This window comes from Tinamus guttatus, unplaced genomic scaffold (assembly GCF_059628265.1).
Source record: "Tinamus guttatus ecotype Peru unplaced genomic scaffold, ASM5962826v1 Tinamus_guttatus_pri_ptg000172l, whole genome shotgun sequence".
Lineage (NCBI taxonomy): Eukaryota > Metazoa > Chordata > Aves > Tinamiformes > Tinamidae > Tinamus > Tinamus guttatus.
In genome coordinates this window covers 4,163,517-4,184,693 of record NW_028288706.1, presented here as the reverse complement: position 1 = coordinate 4,184,693, position 21,177 = coordinate 4,163,517, and the positions used below count along the sequence as shown (strand labels likewise).

General features: G+C 44.6%; 1 protein-coding gene across 1 annotated transcript in view; it reads right to left on the bottom strand.

Annotated features, from left to right (window-relative positions):
• Nucleotides 1-3,464: 3,464 nt before the first annotated feature.
• IFT38 (intraflagellar transport 38) overlaps nucleotides 3,465-21,177 on the bottom strand; it is a 58,117-nt gene continuing 40,404 nt past the window's right edge. Inside the window, exons 10-12 of the mRNA XM_088523087.1 lie at nucleotides 15,263-15,370; nucleotides 6,020-6,075; nucleotides 3,465-3,777 (exon numbers count right to left, since the gene is read on the bottom strand). Of these exons, the coding sequence (XP_088379213.1) occupies nucleotides 3,625-3,777; nucleotides 6,020-6,075; nucleotides 15,263-15,370 (317 nt within the window). The 3' untranslated portion in view covers nucleotides 3,465-3,624. The remainder of the gene's footprint in view (nucleotides 3,778-6,019; nucleotides 6,076-15,262; nucleotides 15,371-21,177) is intronic.

Below are 21,177 nucleotides of genomic sequence, written 5' to 3'. Positions count from 1 at the left end.
TTGCCAGGGACAAGGTGAATGGGTCATAGGGTGACCGGCCTCCAGGTGAGGCAAGGAGGACCCAGCTGTAAAGGAGGGTTTAGAGGCCGGTCAGCACTGAGTCCTTGCACACAGGAATGACTTCCTGCTGCGTTTCTCACTGAAGCCAGCGCTCATTCTCAACAGGACTGCCTGGTAGTGGTGGCCAGAAGGCACTCCTTCCAAAAAAATCTCTCTGAGAAAAGCTGCCTCTGGTTGAAAGCACTCAGCCACATTGCAGAAACAAATGGCCTGGGCAGGACGCATGGCTCAAGGCACTAACTCTTCTTTGAGCTTCGGAACAAACCCCTGGAACTATTAAACTCCTCACTCTCTCACAACTCACCTGTATCCCGGCCTCAGAAACACCAACACACCATACAAACACTGCTGATATATTAGCTACAGGGAGACTATTTAGCTATTCAGGCTGTAGTTAAGAACACGTCTTGGCTTTTTATCCATTTTCCACCTAAGGTACCTGATATTCACAGTGATTCTTCCCCCAGCATATACCCTGCAAGGAACCTGCCACACGGACACACTGTGCTGAAGAGGAGTTGGCTGAGTCCAGCACTGCCCTGGGACAGGAGGGGAGCAGAGAGCTGCTGTCTGCCCTAAGCCCTGGGCAGGCATCAGGCCAGGATAAGCCAGGACCAAAGCTGAAAGGAACACCCAGTCCCAAAGCAGGGAGCCAGGCCAACTCCAAGTCTGTGTTGGTAGAAGCCCAGAGTCCAGATTGCTCCCTCTCACCTCTGTGGCAACTCTTGCTGAAACCAGGGGATTTCAGCTTGCAACTCTGAGTCTCAGCCTGGCATGCGAGAATCTTCTAATGCAAACAGTGAGCCACCATGGGAATGACCCACTGGCCTGAAGAAGGCCCTGCCAAATAAAAGGGATGGAATAAGCATCAGCCCAGGATGGGAGGCACGTTTTCTTCCCCATCTTCTCAAGAAGCAGGTTGCATTTGCCTGAGGGAGTGCCTCCAAAACCTTTTTTCCAAGCTGCAGGAACATGAATTACAGGCTAAATCACAAACTCCCCCAGGACAGAGTGATGTGGAGTGATTTAAGTCCTACCTCTTTCACCAATATATCCAAGCAGATGGAGTGGCTCAGGGCCAGCCCTGCCCAAAGCCTGTGCACAACCCACAGCTGTCACCCATCTCAGGTCACCTGGAACACCAACAGGAGACAGAGATAACAACCCTCAGCTGGCCTCAGTTCCATGCCCTGGAGCTCTAGGAAATGCAGAGCTAATACAACAATTTGGAATATGAATATGTTTTGAATGTTTGAATGTGTTTTATCTGCCTGTACACATGTACGAAGATCTGGTTACACACTGACACTTCCCATCTGAAGGTGTCAAATGGTTGGAGGGTGAATTTCCACTAGAGCTGGCTGCTAAAATCACTGCTATCCCTGTCTCATACAAGAACCTGCAACACAAACCATGGCTACCCTGAGACCTGGCTGGCTCTGCTGAAAGGCTGAGGGGCAGAGCTGCCTGAAGAGGCTCTGTTTCTACACAGAAGGTTTAAAGTCAGCTTTCTGTTTCTGCAACAAATTAGGAAATGAGACAGAAAATTGGAAGTCTAAAAATTGCAGCCCAAACCCAGAGACTGGACCCAGTTTTGTGAGAAATCTCTCTCTCGGGCCAGACGCATCTCTTTCAGTATGAGAGGAGGACCAGAAAGGATTCCTTGCATTACATGGGAAAATATTTTCAGAACAGATCCTAAAAACAGCCAATCTTAGCAGCAGGGAAAGGGAACTCTCAAGACAAGCCTATGCTAACAAATTTGCAGTAGATGTCTCATCCTAAGGAAGCTGCCCTCCGTATTGGCTTCCTCAGAAGCGTGGTAAAGAGAATTAACTTTGCAGGGTGCAACACGGCATCGCCTTTCAGCTCAAACCTGTATAACTGTGCACATTTCAGTACATCACTGCACCCACATATGGGTTGCCCTTGTTACTGCAAAAACATGGTGGTTTATTTACCTGTAAACTTTTGTCCTCTCCTGACATGAGATTTCAAGTTCTGAGCTCTGCTGCTGGGGATGTGCCTGCAGTGTGAAGATTCCATCATAAGGGTCAGAGACACGGAGGGATGAAAAAGCTTTTTTTTTTTTCTCCCAAATAATTCCTGTGCATTCCTTCCTTCAGCACAATGGAGGGGTTGGACCTGACACTAGATTTCAGGCGGAGAAGCAAAGTACTTTGCTGACGTAGGAAAAGAGAAGGGCAGGAGAATGGCCTGGGCTCATCTGCCTTGATGAACACCCACTGAAGTGAACTCTTCTAATCAAACACTGATTTCTGCTCCTGTGAAGATAAATTGTGAGGACACAGAAGAACTAAAAGAAAACAGACAATACGCTCTACAAACTCCAGCTATTTTGCTCTAACCTCAGTGTGCTGTTGCTCATGCCATCAGACTAACCTACTGAACCTGTTAGTTTACCAAATTCTTCTGTTATCAGCAGACTAACAAAGCCTGGTTACCTATAAACTTGTGCTGAAGCCCCAACACTACCACTACCCTACACTAATGCCCAGCTCCTACCATATTGCTTGTGGTCACCTGGCCCTTGCATACATTTTCTTTAATCCTCACCAGGGAAATGGAAGATCTTGAGATATTCTCCTAACCCCTCTCCCTTTCTGCCAGCAGTGCAGAGGGTAAAATGAGGGTCATGACACAAGGAATAAAAAAAAAAAAAAAAAACATAATAAAAAGATGCAACAAGAGAGTTAATTGGAAGGAGAATTTTGTATCCATCAAGTTCTATGGATTTCTGGATTTGGGCATTTGATCCTGGGTTCCCATGGATGGAAATAAGACAGGCATGTACAGAAACTAAAGGGAGCAATGTTGGCTAAACTTCTGGCCTGTTTAAGTGCCCAGAAGTACCAGTATATTTTAAGGACTGATTTTGTATAGATTTAATTACAATGCAGTCCTGCTTGGCTGCTCTCAGGACATTCAAGCATGGCCCATTTTAGTTTAGTAACAGTTCCCATTGACATAGCTGAAATACTGACAGTGATTGCCTTGTTACCCTGAAGGCAGTACTGAAGGTGGTATTTGAGAACCCCTTCACCAGTTCCCTTGTTTTAACTTTACTCCTTTAGCGCTGCTCTTTGTAGAGACAAGCCCTTGATTTAGTAAGGGGTATATTTATGATAAATAAATTCAAGCCAGATTTAAAATCAATTTAAATGTGCTCCCAAAGCGGTTTTCCATCCAGATTTATTAAGCCAACAAGACTGTCTGGATGTTGTGAAATGCAGGGAAATCAAGCACACAATGCTCACTGGAGCGCAACTTTTGGCACTGTGGTACATGAGGGCCTGTTCTAAGACAATTATGGAAATAACAGCATTCCCCATTACTGTAATTCTGATTATGGATAAACTGCTCATACTTTGAGAGGCACAAGATTAGCAATCCAGGTTTAATTTTTAAGTTTAATGAACATTATATACCAACTCCTGAATTTGGACTGGCAAGCACTTTTCAGATGGCAGGCTGTTAGCTCCTGACCTGCATGCTGTCCAAAGCTTGCGTTCCAAGATGCCTCCTGGTCCTGCTACTGAAGAGTCAGAAGTCATTATCACTTTCCTCTAGTGGCTCTGGCTTCCTCGCCCGGCGATTGGATTTGCCTGCAGAAATTTCCATGCTATCATCTTCCACATCTTCATCATCATCGTCATCATCATCATCCAGGTCAATTTCACTGTCATCCGAGTCCTCCTGCAGGAGAGAGAGCAGAGGATTTGCAGCTAGTTTGGTTCTCAGAGCTGTATGCTACCAACAGATAAAGCTCTCCATTCACAAAGCATCTTTGCCAGCTCAAAAGTAGAGGATGCTGCTTCTGGCCAATGTTAAGTTGCTTCATGCCCTGCACATGGCACGACCACACAGTCAGGGCAGGCACTGGACAGGAATCTAGGTTTGGGCTTGCTCCAGCAAGCAACAGGCCCTACAAAAGAGTTTGCTTAAGCCTGTAGCTCAGGCTGCTGCGGTGCTGCTGGCCACCAAAAGGCGTGAAAGGCTGAGCTCAAGACCCATCTTCAGCTTTCACCTGCGGTCCCTCACTTTACTAGCAGTGGCTGCTTCATTCAACCTCTTGCACACCTCCTTCCACACTGCGCAAGGCTGGTAACAACAGCCCCCCTCATTTCGGCTAAATCTGTGGTACTAAAAGCTTTAAAGGCTTTTAAGCTAAAGCAAGACCTAATGTGAGATCAAGAGACTAGTGGAAAAAGACAACTGCAGGATTAAAACCTACCTGTGCCCTGGTCTTGTGCATGCCTGGCTGAGCTGGGGCAGATTCCCCCTTGGAGAGTCAGAGTGGAAAGGAGAGGCAGACCAGAAAAAAAAATATACGTACAAGAACATAAAAGAAAACAGAGAGCAGCCAGAACGACAACAGAAGAGAAGGCAGCAGGGAAAGCAGGTGTAGCTGAGGTGCCGTGTGCCATACTTGAGAACCATTACACTGTTTTCCAGCAAAGACATAGGAAATTAGAATGGGGAAGACTCAGCATAAGCTACAGAGGAAGAGCAGCTCCCCGAGAGGAGGCCTGAAGGTGTTCCTGCCCAAAACACATCCTCCAGGAAAGCAACTGCCTGGAGCTGGGGACATGAGTGTATAAAAAGTTGGGAGAGCTGCAGGGCTCTGCCTCCCTGCCTGGGGCTGCAGTCACCTTCAGTTCCAGGGCTCACTTTGCCTTCTTGGCAACTCCTGGACTCCAGCGCAATGCTAAGATCAGCGGCGGAGCCTCCTCTCACCAGCCATGACTGTGCAACTGCAAGGGATGCCCTTGTGCTCCACAGACAGGGAAGGCTCTCTCACAGGGGAAGGCAGGGATGCCCTGAGCTGGGCAGGACACCCAGGACTCAGGGCAGGACTGGCCCAGGTCAAAGTCCCACCATCCATGGGGAGAGCAGGAAGGTACAAGAGCCACACTAGTAAGGAACCAACAGAGACCCAGCACACAGCTGGTGGCTCTTGGGGACTTCTCAACTCCCTAGTCTGATTAACTCTTCGAGGGGTTCAAAGCAGCCTCACAAGTTTCCATCTCTAGCCTCAGACACATGGGAGCCTGTCACTGTCCCTAACAAGCCTCTCAGCCCTGAGGCTTGCTAAGATGCTGCATTAAGAGGTCAGGGCCATGAGACGACCAAGGTAGCTGCAGCTGAGGGCACTGAGAGGCAGAAGGCCTTGGCTTTCCACACCTGGATGTGCTGGGGCTGGGCCAACAGGAAGACATGGGAGAAGGTCACAAACAGGATGCGATTAAAAACAAATGGAAAGTCCAACAGAAAGAGAGATTGCAGAGGAAAACACATGGGACAGAATAGGGACAGGATGAGTACAGCCAGAACTGGCAAGAACATGGTCAAAGACAGTTGATGAGAGCAGCATCTCCTTGGCTCTGCCCAGCAGGCCAGTCCTACTCCCACTGACCTGTTCAGTGATCTTCAAGAAACTTAAACCCAGACACAGCTTCTGCCAAAGGTCTAAACACTAACGTGAGTCCCAAGGAACATCAGTGCCTGTGTGCAGAGCAGAGGGCTTCCCTTGTGGACTCCTACGCCCTTCTACAGCTTTCTAAATTCCAAGGGGCTGCCTTAGAAGCACACCAGGGAAGTTCACGGGGACAGGAAAAAATAAGGTCACAACACCTTTGCTTACAGCACTGGCAGCTCCCATCCCTGCTGCAGCACAGCACAGATGGCAGCACTCCTGTGGCACACGGATCACTACTTACACACTGCAAGCTGAGGTTAAAACATAGGCCAATGCCCAGAAAGCAAAATAAAAATGCAGAAGTATCTGTGTATGCAGATGGCTAAGGAAAGGAAGGGAGGAGCAGGCCTGTGGCATAAAGATTCAGCAGGTAAGAAGCTGCTTCTCTAGCTGAGGAGAGGGGGGTAAACGTAAAGCACCCTCAGAGAAGCTCTGCCGCCACGTGGGACGGTTACTCACGTCCTCCTCCGTATCGCCGCCGTGCATCGTTCCCACGATCCGCTTCCCAGACCTTCCTGCAAAGCAAATAAGATCGCCATAAAGACTGGCTCATGGTTAAGAGAGGGGCAGAATGAAATATAAAGCTCAGGACTTCCCTTTTAGAGAGACAGTGAAAGGTTAATATCTCAGGGCATGTAAGGTCATCCCATTTGTTAAGCCACAGAGCTCAGGAGAAGGTGGAAGAGGGAAAGGCTGAGATATCAGAGTAATTCCAGTCAAAATCATGTTTCCACAGCTACCTTACGCCACTACGACAGTTCTGTAGGCCAGGGCACATAATTGTTTTAAGAACAAGCATTTGCTTGTCTTGCATAAGGAACCTGATAACGCTTGGTTTTTTTTCCCCCCCTGTGAGATAAACCTTCAAGCAGGGAGAATTCCTGCCCATGGCTCTCAATCTATTTAGCTTACTGGAAATTTGTCTGAGACATAAATGCTGAGAGAAACTGAAAAGATTGTGGTGGTACAGGAATTCGTCTGGAGAAAATCCTAGGGCATACAAGCTCTTAAATTGCTGTAAGAAGGGCACAAAAAGCTGGGGCTGGAAGCTGAAGTCAAATGAATTTCAGTCCGAAACACAGCAGTGATTTCTCACCATAGAGGTGATCAATCATTGAAACTGGACACTACAGGCAGTGTCAGGGTCTCCATTTTTTGCTTTCTTCAAATCCTAACAAATCATTTGTTCATCAATAACAGGGTAAAAAATAGTGACTTGTGGTACACAGGATATCAGATCTAAGCAATTCTTCTGGCTTCAAATTCCAGGAAAAAAATCACAAGTGGGACTTGGCATAAAACTCTTCCAGAAAAGACAGTTGATTACTTGCCATTAATAGCAAGCTACAAGAAAGCTCCTTAACACACGCCTTAAGAAACATGAAGTGAAACAGAGTTTATGCTTTTAGCCAGCACTCTGTTATGCAGGACAAAGATTATCATACACTGAATGTCCAGCAAGAAAACAGTACCTCTGGCTGAAGTTCGGGAAAAACAACAGGGAAGCTCCTAAGTACTCTCTTCCACCTTCCTCACAAGTCTCATTCAGTACATGACTCATTCCCAAAATGCCTCCTCTAAAAATCTATGTACTCAGGGCAGAAAATATGAAATGGAACCACGTATACAACCGTTGTAAGGAATTCCATGCAAACCTCTACTTGCTTCCCATCTGTCCAGGTAAAGCTAAGGACTTCAGAATAGGTCAGTCTGTGCAAATCTGTCGAATTCACCTGAATCTGAGGACAGGGCAAAATAAATAAAAGAACTGTCCTGGGTCTGGCTGCAGATAAATCAATCACAAGGGCTGCTGTGGCTCCTGTATACATGCGCATGCCATTCCTCGGGATTTCAGGGGTAGGATAATTAAGCTGATATATTCCTTCCTATCCTTTGGTGCTCAGAGAACAAAAATCTTTCTTTACCATGGGGTCACTTCCTTAAACATCCACCTCCCACCCAATATTCTGATCTTTTGAGACCTTCTAGCAAGGATGACTCTCTCACAGGAACCCTGGGCAGCACCAAGGCAGGCGGAGTTCTCATCAGTGGGAGGAGGGTTGGAAGAAATTCACTGCAAAGGGAAAAAACACTTGTGCCTTGCTTTGCTACCTTGGGATATATAACGGCCATCTGAAGTGGAAAAGATGCCAGTGTGGCACCTTCCTTTGCTGTTTGCTGGAAGGGGTGGGAATGGGTGGACTGGAACTGAGGGAGAAATTCTGTAATTTTGCTATGTAAAAGTCTCAGCATCAAATCCTAGATGGGGAATTATTACTTCACAAGAGAAAGCAGTAGAGAGCTCTTCTCTCTGAAATCTACTATCAAGAGAAAGACAAGATATATCCCAAACACAAAAGAGGATCAGGAGACCAGAGAAGCCGATGTGATGAAATAGGACAGTGCAAAATCACCAAGGGAAGAGTTATAAGAATGTCAGCAGAAGACCTGCTAGATAGCGGCAGGCCATCAATGTAAAGAGTAAAGACATCTTGTGAGCACCCACTGACTGCTGCAGCTGGAGAAGGAGAATCAAACACTGCCCCGACTTTGCTCCTTACACTGGCATAAACCAGGGGCGCTAGCATCAGTACTAGGTCTTGCAGCACAACCCTGGGACACTCACAGGGGATACTAGGGAACGTGGAGCACCTGAAGCTTCAGGTGTGCAATATGCTGTAGCCTATGCAGGAGAGAAAGTAGATTTTCCACATTAATAGAAGATCTTCTGTGTCAAAGGTGGGAGGCATGTTTTACTTTTCAGATATTGCAAAAACAAGTCTCTCTGTGGGAGAGCAAGAGACATGACAGATAGTCAGAGCACATTTGTGTACTGGAGGCGAGGCAGGAAAGAGAAAAGTTGTTGGCACTGAACAGGGAGAGGCAGCAGGTATGGGAGGGTGATTCGATTTCCCTGGGCTCCGCCGCTTGCTGCAACTCGAGTGCTGCCCTGCTCTGGGCACGGGGCTTGCACAGCTTCCAAGTGCACGGAAGCTGCTTATGCCTATTTGCAGACAATGCGAATTCCAGGGGGACAGCCTGTACAGAGGGATAATTAAGTAAAATGCTAGTAATGAGCAGCTGTAATTCACTGCACCTTTGGATTCAAATCCAATCTCCATGCATTGCCATGGTTTATAGCCACTGGAGCCACCAAAGACCAGAAGCAAATGCATATCCAAGACTTCAAGCCCGTGAGCATTTGTGATTTTTCTCTCTGCATGTGATGCTTGGTATTGTACTAATCTGTGCAGCTGCCTACACTGGATCTACAAGATACGCATATATGTATATACATGGATGTATATGATATATATCCATATACAAGATATGGATGCTTTGCATGTTTCTACTCAGCAGACGGTGTATGTTAATGCTGTGCCTGGCAACAAGACACTACCCTTAGCCAAAAGGGTCGAAGAACCTACCATGCCAGGGCAGGTGGGCTTGCAGATGAAACACTGCTCTCACTGGGAGACCTGTATTCAGTCTTGAGCCCTTAATGCAAATTCCCAGTGTGAGCCGAGCTGGGAATTCACATACAGAAAACAGGGCTAAGTCTTTTGCCTGATCTGTCTCATCTTCCTGTCCTTTGGGGACTGCCTTCTGATGCAGAAGTGTTTGTATCCCTTGGCACAAGGCCCTGACAGCAGTTTTCTAGACCCTGCCAAAGCACAGCAGTTAAGTCTACTACAGGTGTTGCTCAGGATAAGCATCTAGCTATTCTTATAACCTCCCCAAAAAGGAAACTTGCCTGGGAGCTAGTTGCCAGTCTCAAGCCCACCATTTCTGACCTACAGCATCTCCTTCTCCTCCAATATTGCAGCTGCCATAAGAGGGGCTGAAGGCATATGGAAAATCCATTTCTCTCCACCTGTGAGGCCAACTTTGCTGACACATCATGTGCACCTAAACATAGCTCTGTTAGGAGGAAATAAACAGACTGATGGAGGGAGCTCTATTTACAGTTAAGGCAAAATAATTTCTGTGGCTTCTAAATGGCAGCCCTTTTTCTGGTATCTGAACCCTTACTACGTGCTGAATGTTTCCAAAAAGGTTTGACTGCTGCCCTTTTCCCAGCCACACAGTCCCGGTAATGTCCAACAGCAGTATCACTAAAGCAAGGATCTTTCAGACTCTTACTTGGGGGACAGAAATCAGCAGATTCACATATAAGTACAGCAAAATCAGAACTGCAGTGCCAAGTTTCTTCTTCCTCAGATGTGTTTCTTACTTTAAGCACTGAGCAGTCAAATCCAGTGGCTCAGGAAGTCCCTATAGTTTTGACTACTTTTCCTTCCTGCTTGAACTGAAGAGGCAAGGAAGAAGAGACTCCAAATCTGACTCTCTGACAATCTGACTCTCCAAAATGTTTCTATGGGGTTTGCAATTAGAACTTGCTTTGCTTTACTACAGAAATACATTCACCCCAGAAGCACGGTCACAAGAAGCTGCTGTATGCCATGCAGACAAAGTCCTAATCAGTTTAGAACTGCACTCTGATGTTCACAAAGGAGGAATTTGTTTTTAAAAGTTCATGGAGATCAATACCAGCTTGGTAAAGTCCTGCAAGGCTGTGAGCTTTTTTGAGAGCAGGTGCGTTTAGAAAATTGTTCCCCTTGACTTCCTACGTTATTAAACAGCTGGAGAAGTGAAAATACTGCTAATATATAGCCAAACACCTTCCTGCATGACGCACTCTTTACGCCTCTCTAGTCCTCTTCCTCTGACACCATCGTGATAAGAGCAAAACCCAAATCTGCTCATGGCCTCACTTGCACAGACTTTGGATCAAGCCCTATCTGTCAAGGCATGCAGTGGGAGGCTCATGAAGAACCACCAGGAAGAGAGCAATAGTATGACCAGACTGAAGGATTTATTGCGCTTCTAGTGTTGTGCATCTACTGTTAAGTGCCAGGAAATCTGATGGGGATTTTCAAAGCTCCCAAGCACAGTAATTGCAAACTCTACACGGAAGGGAAAGGTATGAAGCGTTATAAGCTCAGCAGAGCCTAAGTCAAGGTCGTTATTCATACTGGCCTTGCTGCAGTCCCTCTGGCACCACAAAAAGGCTATAGCTCTCCTTATAGGTATCTTCTCTGCAGACATCAAAGTCTCTGCAGTTGCAAGTCTCCAAAGGTGTGAGGTGCAGGCACCTGCAAGCCCAGCTGAGTATGAGCTGCACATCCCTCTGTGAAATACAGCTCTAGCAGGACTAGACATGCGCACAGGCCTGGGAAGAGCCTACAGTGCAGGAACAGCTGGAATTGGCAACTGGCCCGTGACTGGGTTTTGTTGTTGCATATTTGGTTTTATTTCCTCCAGGGAGATACATTTTCCTTTCCTAACAAAATCTTTCCATCTCCTCATCTGCTGCATCCAGACATTTTCATTCTTGCTATGTTTAACCGTGCAGATCTTCACAGGCTAAGATTTTATCCAAGTAAACTTGCTAACCTGTTTGCCAACACATCACATTGCAGTGATCCCCTGGGTGCAGTTCTGGAAAGGTAAAAGGTTCCAAGAAGGCTGCACTCTCATTGTTTGACTTTGGACTGACTGTTTACTGAGTAGCATTTAGAGGCTGATAAAGCTGAGTTCTTGCAATAAATACCAAATGAGGTTGAAACTGTTATTGCCTCGATAGTGAAACAGTCTTTTCAGTACAAACAGGACAAAAAAGCCCCTTAACATCAACATTACAAAGGGAAGCATATGAGCTTCTAAAACATTCAGATATTGGAGCTGAAAGATGGATAGAGGCATAGAGGATGATTTAATACAGACAGTCCCACAGCCCTGCAAGTGTAAATCATTTCTGTTTCACTCCATTGCTGCCTACCTTGTTCCAAGCACAGTATGTACTAGTCTGCCCTGCACAATGAGCCTGGCACACTGGCAAGAGGAGAGATCCTAAATTGATTCATGATTCCAAAAAGCATTTCAGAGCTCTGGTCTGAATGGGGCTGAAATGATAGATCTGCACATGTAATCACAGTGTCTCTTCAAAATCTACCACTCTGATGGTGCGGATGCTAAAAATGCACATTAGTTCAAGAGAAGACTGCACAGATTCTTACAAAAAAAACTACCAAGGGTTAAACTAAATATGTGGAAATCACATTCAGCTCAGGAACCCTGATGGGGTCAAAACAGCTGGAGGATGGGATAGTACCTGAGGGAAGTCCTTACACCCTCTCCCTGGCATTTGCTTTCAGCAAGTGCAGTCTGGAGACCAGGCCAGGTGGACATTTCATCAGCCCTGGTGAAACACCTGCACTCCTGGGACAAGGCTTCTTTCCTCCCCCAACATCCACCCTGTCTGCACACAATCAACCAGTTGCCAACTAGCGGTTTGCAACCCACTTCAGTCAGGAGGCTTCTTTAATTGCAGATGATTAAGGCTAGTATTCTAATGTCTTAATCTCCTGCACTGGGCAACACTAGGCAAGAATTTTATTTGTAGGGATTCTGATAAAACATTCTTATTCCAAATTCCACTGCTCACCCATTGTGTGACCCTGGGGAGGGCTGCTTAACTTCTTCATGCATCTGCTATTTAATTTGTATAACTGCTTCACTTACCTCTTGCCAGACAAAATGAAAGTGGATTGTGCATTTTTATTCACACTTACAACCTTCAAATTAGAAGGTACAAATGATTAATGTAGTCTTTTATTTATAAAAGCAATGATTAGTGACACGTGGATTTAAATACACTAAGTCACATCAAGCAGGAAACCTGCCTGCAATTGTGAATGACTATAAAACAGGCTGTAGTTTCACAACTCAAGCCAGAACCTGCCAGTTTGGCTGCTATCTTCCCAGCCATATTTTCGCAATTTGATTTTTCCCTTCTTGTACCAACAAGAGACTTCCTAAAGCCAGTTTACTGCTTTTTGAACCAGAGTCTAAAATTTCTGAACTCAATGGAGATACAAGCTATGTAGATCACTAAAACTTATTTCTCAGCCTGTCTCTTCTTATTTCTCTTTGTATGAAGGGAATAAGGATTCGTTTTTTTCTCTGTACCACAGCAACCAGTAGTTTCTCATGCCTCCCCTTTCTAACAGTCTTTTCTGTTTCACAGGAGACTAAATTCTACCTCTTCAAGTTGCTTAATTGTCTAAAAGAACAAAACCAGGAGCAATTGTGTCAAAGCTACATTCAATTTGAAATTTGCTGCATGTAGACAGACCTCACAAGAGGGCTCTTGAGCCTAAAAGTGTGTTCATTTTTCTCAGTTATACCAAGTGGTCCAATAAGAGGTATTATCTCACCCCACAAATCCTACCTCTGTAATGGCCAAACACATGGAGTACCTGCCCACCTATTACAGACATAGGGAAGAAGTCTTGTCTTGTCATATTAATAAGCAGGAAATTAGAGATGGAGAACTGAACCACAGCATCTGCAGAAAGGGACCACAGTGGGCCCATCAGGAACTCTGATGAGTTTCTCCTCATCAGAAGGGGAGACGTGGCTAGAACCACCACCTTTTCGGCAAAGTCAATTCTTGAAAACTGAAAATGACTGAAATGTCTTGAACTGAGTCAGGGAAATAAAGTAGTAATACAATAATGTTCTTATTCTACTGCCTTGATAATTAAGTACATTTTACATGTAAACAGTATCTATGCTGAAATATACATACAGATTTTCTACGTATTTCATGATAAACACCCAGTGAATGCTCAGGCCATTTCTAAAGCAGCTGAAGCACCTGAGTTTAGTCTCAGGTCTTGAGACAGTCTCCAGTGTGAGGGTCACACAGCCAAATACACAACCTCACTACCAATGAAGGACTGGGACCAAAGAGACCCAAAGACAAGTATAGATCTGAACCTGTTCTCAAGGCTAAAATGGCTCATAATGTAAGTATGCACTCTGGATCAGGCTGGAGCTCCTGGAGGAAAGGCTGTGGCCTGACTGGGATCTTGACATAGTTCAAGCTTTTCTCTTTCATGTAGTCTGAACAGATGGAGATAGGCAGGTTCAGCAAGCTAGAAGAATAGAAATCCCACAGTTGAGTTTTCTTAAACAACAAGGAAAACAAAGTAGGTACGATTTTGAATCAAAGGCAGCTGTGTGGATAGAAAGCTGCTCTTAACCTCACCTAGAGAGGCTGGGTGAGGAGACTCAAGATTACAAAGAGAAGCCTTAGCAAAGCAGAAAAGTGAGCCCATGGCTCTCAGCTTAAAAGCTTAACAATGTTTGTATCCATCTCTGCCAAAAGACTGCAGGGCTGAGGTGCTATGAGTAAGAGTGGGAGAGTACAGCCATTACTCTTCAAGATGAATTGCAGAAGAGGAGCCATTTACCATATCTGAAGCTGATCCGATCGTTCTGTTCATGTAACAGCCGGAAGGCTGAAAGAAGACAGAGCAGCTGTGGGAGACTTCCAAAACACACAGAGATAAGGAAATAGGAAAGAGTGGGATGGCCACCTTGCATCCAGCAAACAGCAGTGTGTGTGAAAATCAGAAGATAATTATGTGCTAGAAGTAGTTTACTACACAAGGAAGCAAAGCACAAAAGCATAGCAAGTTATCTAAGCAGCACGGCAGAGAAAACATCTTGGCGATTACAGTGCCTGAAGTGTGACAAGCACTGACTTAATGCTGAGCTTGCAGTCAGTGTAATTAGTGATAACACAGCTCCTCCTAGAAGGATTCAAATTGTAACAAAATCTACAATTTTTACAATAGGGCTTCTTTTTCTAAAGTTTATGTTAAGAGCTGACTATTTGAATGCATCCATCATGTCTCTAAGTAATCTCGGCCCAAGAGAAGTGATGAGATGGGACAACAAAAACAGTTATACCTGGTGACCTGTAACACCTCCAAAATTTGTATGATCTTTTCTCTGAAAATTTGCAATACAAAAAATATTAGTAAATACCAGGTTTTCTGCATTTTTCAAGTAGCAGCTCTAGCTTCACTCAGAGAAGGAAGAGTAAAATCAGGCTTAGGAAAAAAATGCAATCTATCCAAGTAACAGGTGAGCAGAAGTAGTGGCACATGAAATCACCCCAACTAGTACTTCATTCAGAGCTTCTGCCCTCACAGCTCACAAGAATGCCAATGAGAACTATCCAGATTTTGTGGTTGCATTTTGCTAGACTGTAAACTGTGTAGAACTCCCCCCCCATAGAAGTGGAATACAGTCCAACAGAAGGTCATTTCTTTGAGTTGCTACTGATCAGAGTCCACAGAAATTAGCAGCCAGAAGCTAAAACTTCACTACATGTAACCTGAGACAGAAGCCGGATGTCCTTCCACAAATGAAATAATTCAGGTGTCTTGCATTAATAGCTGGGTCAGTGATGGAGGCTTTATGAACTCACTGGAAGTCTGCTTTTGAAGATGACCCTTATCAGGGCTAGTATCTAAAGCTACAGGAAAAGCTCTGTCTTTGTGATCAGAAAAGCAATTACCTTTCTAAGGCTTTCTGTACAATGCTGCTACTCAATCTGCAAGGCAAAACCAAGGGAGGATTCTTCTCAAGTGGTGTTCTTTCCAGAAAATACTCCCTAATACACTCCCTTGAAAGCACTGTATTTTCTCCACACAACACTGAACCCTTAAAGCACAAGAGAAATTTGCAATATTTTTGAACTCTAAAGGTTCTTATTTTTAAGGTGATTCAGATGCTTTCAGGGTGTTCTTCTGAATAAAGTAAACTAAGGATATGTTGAGATACCTTGCACTTTGGTCTCCATGGCTGTGCGCTGCTTCATTATCTGCTTCTCTTCTCCTTCGCTATCAGATCCTTCATCTTCCTGAATATCTACGTCAGAATCATCATTATCTGGGTGAAAAAAAAGAAAACTGGTGAGTAATATCATTTGAACCAACCCAGAACAACGCAGAGGAGCAGCTGGGTGGAAGAGCACATTAGTAGTCTCTGCTGCCGTTACAGGCCAAGGTGAATTCAAAATGCAGCAGCTCTACTGACAAGCACCTGGAAACCTCATGGTCCTCACTAAGGCAGGCAACACCGTGGACATCAGTGCTAAAGAAGTTGTGCTGAATAGCATGCACAGTATAAACCCCCCTGAGACAATTCTCAGACTGTACCATAAAGGCAATATTCTAAATATACTCCCTGGCTATGAATCATACCTACAGTCAGAACGTGCTATTTCAGCAATTGATTCAGAATAAAAATCTTTTAAAAGCCTTTAGAACCTATGGGCTTATTAATGTATCTTCAAGTCTTTTACCTTGTCATGAGCAATATCAAAATATATCCCCTTAGACTCTTTGTCTTTCATTTAATCACAGGTTAGAAAAGCACAATGAAACATCTCACATACACTGAATTAGTTATGTCTAAACCCAAGACACCCGGAAGCACCAGAGAACTTCCCAAGGCACATGAACTGCTCCAGATAATAAAATGCCATAATCTGCCTTTTCATTTTCTCCTTCCTTTCCCAACCAAATCCTCCCAAGCCCTGACTCCCATTCCCCAGTCACTGAATTGAAACAGGCCTCAAGAACTCAGGTTAAATTGTCCTTCAGTTGATTGAAAGAATGGAAAAAAATTCCTGCTCATGCCAACCTGCTTCTGCAGACTCAGTCTCTCCAGACCGAGCCCTGCTCCCCAGCTGCAGCCTGCCTGTGATCACCTTACTAATCAGCCAGTAAGCGAGACAGGCCCCCAGCTCACAGGGGCCTAACTCAGCTCAGATTTAAGCCGTGACGAGCCCTCTCCATCAGCTGATCCTACGGCTCCGAGCTGCTGCTCCGGCAAGGGCTGCTGCACAGGGCAGATCCACACAAGCCTGGGAGCCAGGAGCTGCTCCGTGCGGCTACAACCCCAGCTAATCACTTAGTGAAACCGGGCAATCCTTTCCCAGGCTCACTTAGTTACACATCCGTGCAGAAAATGGAAATAACTGCTTTTATTTATGATTGGCAACAAGCTGACATATCTTTGCAGCACTTAAGTACCAGACAACATATGAATACTAGACATTTTTCCATAATCTTTTTTCACTGCAATATTAAGTTAAGGACAAAAACATAATAGCAAGGGATGTGTCCGACATCGTATCAGTGCTGTCTATGATTTCCATTCGCAGTGCAGTTTCTTCTTTGGCAAGTAAAAGAATCGCTTACTGCAGCATGACCTGAATACTGTTTCTGTTTACTTGGTATTCAAGAAATTCTCAGATACTTGGAATATTTTGTCCTTCCCCAGGCACACACCCTGGGAAGAGTAATGTGCAGCCTACCTAAAGGTTCAGGCTCTATACGTTAAATAGCAAGACCACTTCATCTGCTGAAGTTCTCAGGCAGCTATCAAAATGCTGTCTTGCTTATGTTGGGTTGTTTTATGCTTTTGGGTTGTTTCTTTTTGAGCAATAAATCTTCCTTTTCAGTTTTTGTCAAACTGGTATTCCCAGTACCAGCACCAGCGGCCAGGGCTGGTGATGCCACGGAGAAGCAATGTGCTTCCTTTGCCAAACCATTCCAGTTTCATTTCCATTAGCACTTTATCCTTTTCCTGAGGACCTCGTGAGCAGGAGCTCCGAGCTGCGACACAGTCTAATGGCAGCAGTGCTTTCTGCTGATAGCTCAACAGGACAAGCCCAGTTAACACCACTTTGGGTGCAGCTGGGCTTGCAGCAGCCACCCAGCAGACAGGATCAGTGATGTGACTCTGCTCTGGGGAGAGACACTGTTGTTACAAAATCCAGGGCTTCGTAATTTGTTATTTCACTTTTCTGGAAACTCTTATTTTCGTTTGTTTCATTTTTAAATCACTTGTGGCAGCAAACTCTCAGATAACATGCAAAATAATTCCATTGGGAAGAAGCAGGGGTAAGATAAAAAACAAAGCAACCAAGACAAACTGAACAGGTATGTATCTGCTGTCTTCCTTTGATGTAGTCAGAACCGTTACTCCCTAAATGCCCATCCTCCTCTGTGGCTTAATGCTCTCCTGAACCACGTGAACCTTTCCAGCTCCCTGCAGTGCATTCCTTTACTCTTCAGCCATTTCCAACCCATTTCCACTTGCTAAAAGGAAGCTCATGTCATTGTACAATCCCCATAGCAATCTTGTGTTGGAAAATGGGACTTGCTGTAAGATCCTGCGTTTTGGGATAGAAGTAATAGCTACTTTGGAGAGAAAATGATGGCTGGAGGGCTCCAAGCTGCTGCTTTATGAAAGGAAATGGTTTAAACAGCTTTTGGCTCACCCAGCCCTTTTCTTTCTTTCAAGTTTCTTAGCTACTCTCCACCCCTTATTATTCACATATTTTTTTTATCCTTCTCGCCCATAACTTTGGTGTTTAAGTGTAATGGTGAAGCTGCAGTGCCGTCCCGTTCAGCCCAGGTGCAGACACAAAACCAGCCGGGCCCTGGAAAGCTCCTCCTGTCCCGCTCCACCGCCGCAGCTTCCAAACCAGCTCGACCAGCAAGGGCCGTAGCTTGGGACCATGTCGCTTCCATTTCTGCCTTTAAAAATCCTGGATCATCCTTCAATAAAAAATGAAGGAACATTCATCAAGTGGATTAGCAGCACATAAACTCAGTGCAACATTTTTCCTTACGGGTTGTGCCTTTGAAGCTATTCTTGTTGTGAGTGTATGGCAGGAGTTGGGATTTTCGTTAACCAGGGTGGCTGGAACGCCGCTGCCCACGCTCTAATATGAAACATAGGGCTGATGCTACAGTCCAAGCACACGGGAGGAACAGAAAAAGGGAACTGCAAATGCAAGTTCAGCAGCAATAAAATTTGTGCCTCCAAGTCTCCAGCAAGCCGTTTGGAAAGCAATCCGGCACATTTCCACTTACAAAAAAAACAAACGTCCTGCCCTGACCCAGCTCTGTGACGGATGGCTCAGGAGCTGCTATCGCCCGCTCCAGCTCTGCCTTTCATACAGCCAGTTATCACCAGCAGAGCAGAATCAGGCCAGGCCAAAAAACAAGGATGCAGAAACTGAGCATATTGCTGAAAATTTGTTTAAATATACGAGATAAAGAAAAGCTCAGGAGAGGCTTCATAATGGGATTAAACAGCACACTAGGCTAATGCTCGCTGTGACCCCTCTTATCTAGAGGACTACAGGGTTTTAGCATCCTACATTTCTCATCATATATGCCCCAGTGTCCAATTTTCAGCAAAATACTCTTGTTATTCATGGAAAGATGACAATTGAGGAAGCTTCACTTAACAACACATAGAGCAAAACTACCTGCTGCCCTAGGAGGGGCTGCAGTCTCTCCCTGTGTATTACTGCACTGATAGAAGTGACAATGCCTCAATTCCAGGGAGCTAAGGAATACTCTTCAAGGAGAAAAACGTACATTTCTCTGACCATCATTATAAAGCAATGAATACTATAGAGCTTAGTACTCCAAATTCACACATACTGGCACATGAAGTACGGAACACACTCTAATGCAGCTGGCTTATGAGATTTGCATGGATTTACATGAAGATTATTTGACATTTAACACTAAACTGCAATTCAGCAATCCGTGGGCTCAAATTTAAGCCAAGGCTGGCAGCCTCTTGGAGCTTAACGCTGCTCTGTTTACTAAACCCTGCACTTTCCTATGAAAAGGGAATGAGAGAGACGCTATTTGGCCCATTTCCCCACTGTTGCAGTTAACTCTCATGTACTTCACGGCTGCATGAGAGAGAGAGAGAATATACCAGACCTGGGATTTCAGACTCTTCTCTCTTTTTCTACATTTCAACATTTCCACTTCATAAATTTTAATCAACTACATTTGTTCCAATTAAACCAGTTCAGGAGTAAAAAGTACATGCAGGCCATAGGTGAAAAATGCTGCTCAGAGTTTCCAAAGAGAAAAGGGGCAGATACTTGAACCGATTGGTGTTGATAATGATTTAATTCTAGGTAGTTTGCAATGCTTGAAAGAAAACCAGCATGATTTAATAGCTTCCAGTGATTAAATTACAGATTTGTTTCTATGCATAAATACTCGACTAAATGTATGCAAGTGTAAAACAGGAAAGCATTGGGGTGAAGATAATGAGCATAAGGTGCATAGTTTAGTGACAGGCTTTAGAATTAAGCATAAGTGTTAAATTTAAGTTTAGCATATAATTTCATAATAAAAATCACTGCTTTGAGAATGTAAGCATTGGCTCCCCAGCAATTACTGGAATTAGTAAGACACGGATTTTGGGGAAACAGCATTATGAGAAAAACAAATGGGTAACTGACAGCCACTTGATCCAAAAATAAAATCTAGTTAGCAATACCAGGGAAGTTTAGAACTAGAAAAAAAAAAAAAAAAAGGGGATTGGGATTTTTAACGTGAGCTAAGAACGAGTGAAGTTCAGTTCTCATTTGAAAAGTCTCAATCTCAATTTTACCAAAACTCATACTCATGTCTTGTCTCAATCTTAGAGAAACCAGTCGTGTGTGTCAACCTCAATCCTTACATGTTCGCAGCTCTGCGATTCGAATTAACACAAACAAAAAAGCTTTGAAATAGAGAGATAGTTTCAATGGGGAGCATCCTTTATATGCAGCACAAAACTAAGGTCCTCCATCTGATTTGAGAAAATCCATCATAGCACCAAGAGCTCCAAGCCCCTGCAGCACCTACTAACCTCAGCAGAAGTGTGGGTGTCCTGGTCTGAATATACTGAACCTGAGCAAGGACACACGAGCAAACCCCAGCCAGTATGCGGCAGGGGTACGCTGAGTGCTTCTTACATCCCATGCTTATTTAAAATGGCTTATTGCTGCAGTATCCAAGTCTCACATTTTTAATGGTAAGGATAATTAACCATTGCCTGCGGAAGGAGAAGGTCTCTGTCATTTGAAATCATTAAAAATGAACGTTAATGATAAACTCCAATTAAACTAGGATTTATGGTCTTGGCATAGGAATGAGTAGATAAGACACGTTTTGGCCTATGTTACAGAAGAGGTCACATCAGTGACCATAATGGTTTCTAAAGACTTTAAAAGCCAAAAATCCATCAAAGTGTTACTAAATTAAAACATGAATTTGTAATTATTTAGCAAGCAAGACAAAAGACTCGTGGACCAACCCCAAGGATCTGTTACAGAACGAGAGACGGTCTTAGCATCCTGCTGGGGAGCAGGCTGAGCACTAGCAAAGTTTTCCAGGCTCCCAGTCCTAATGGGATTTATCCAGTGACTTAGTGGCAGGCTTCAAAAGCAACACCAGCTGCAATAAGCCTTTTTGGTTGTAGACCACCAGACCTGCATCGTTTCCTTTGCACAGGGAGTACAAAAGAGTCGGTGCGACACAAAACTGCAGCCGTCAGGTCATCCGCCATCCTAGGCAGATCCATCCACTCTGCTTAACCGAGCAAGATGAAGTTCAGCACATTTTACCTGCCTGTCCCAAAAAAGAAGGCACACCTGGCCAAGAAAGCGTTGTAGGTGGGTATCAACGCTGTAGGTGGGTATCACGCAGAGCTCCAGCTCTGCAGGAGCATCCGCTAACCTTGTTGGCAGATGAGTTTGTCAACCAACACTGAACTACTGCAAATGCACAATCCTGTGCAACGTGAACATCTCTTCATTTCACACACTCAGCAAGACCACGCAGGACTGACTGCCTGTACTGACATTGGGATTACATGTTTAG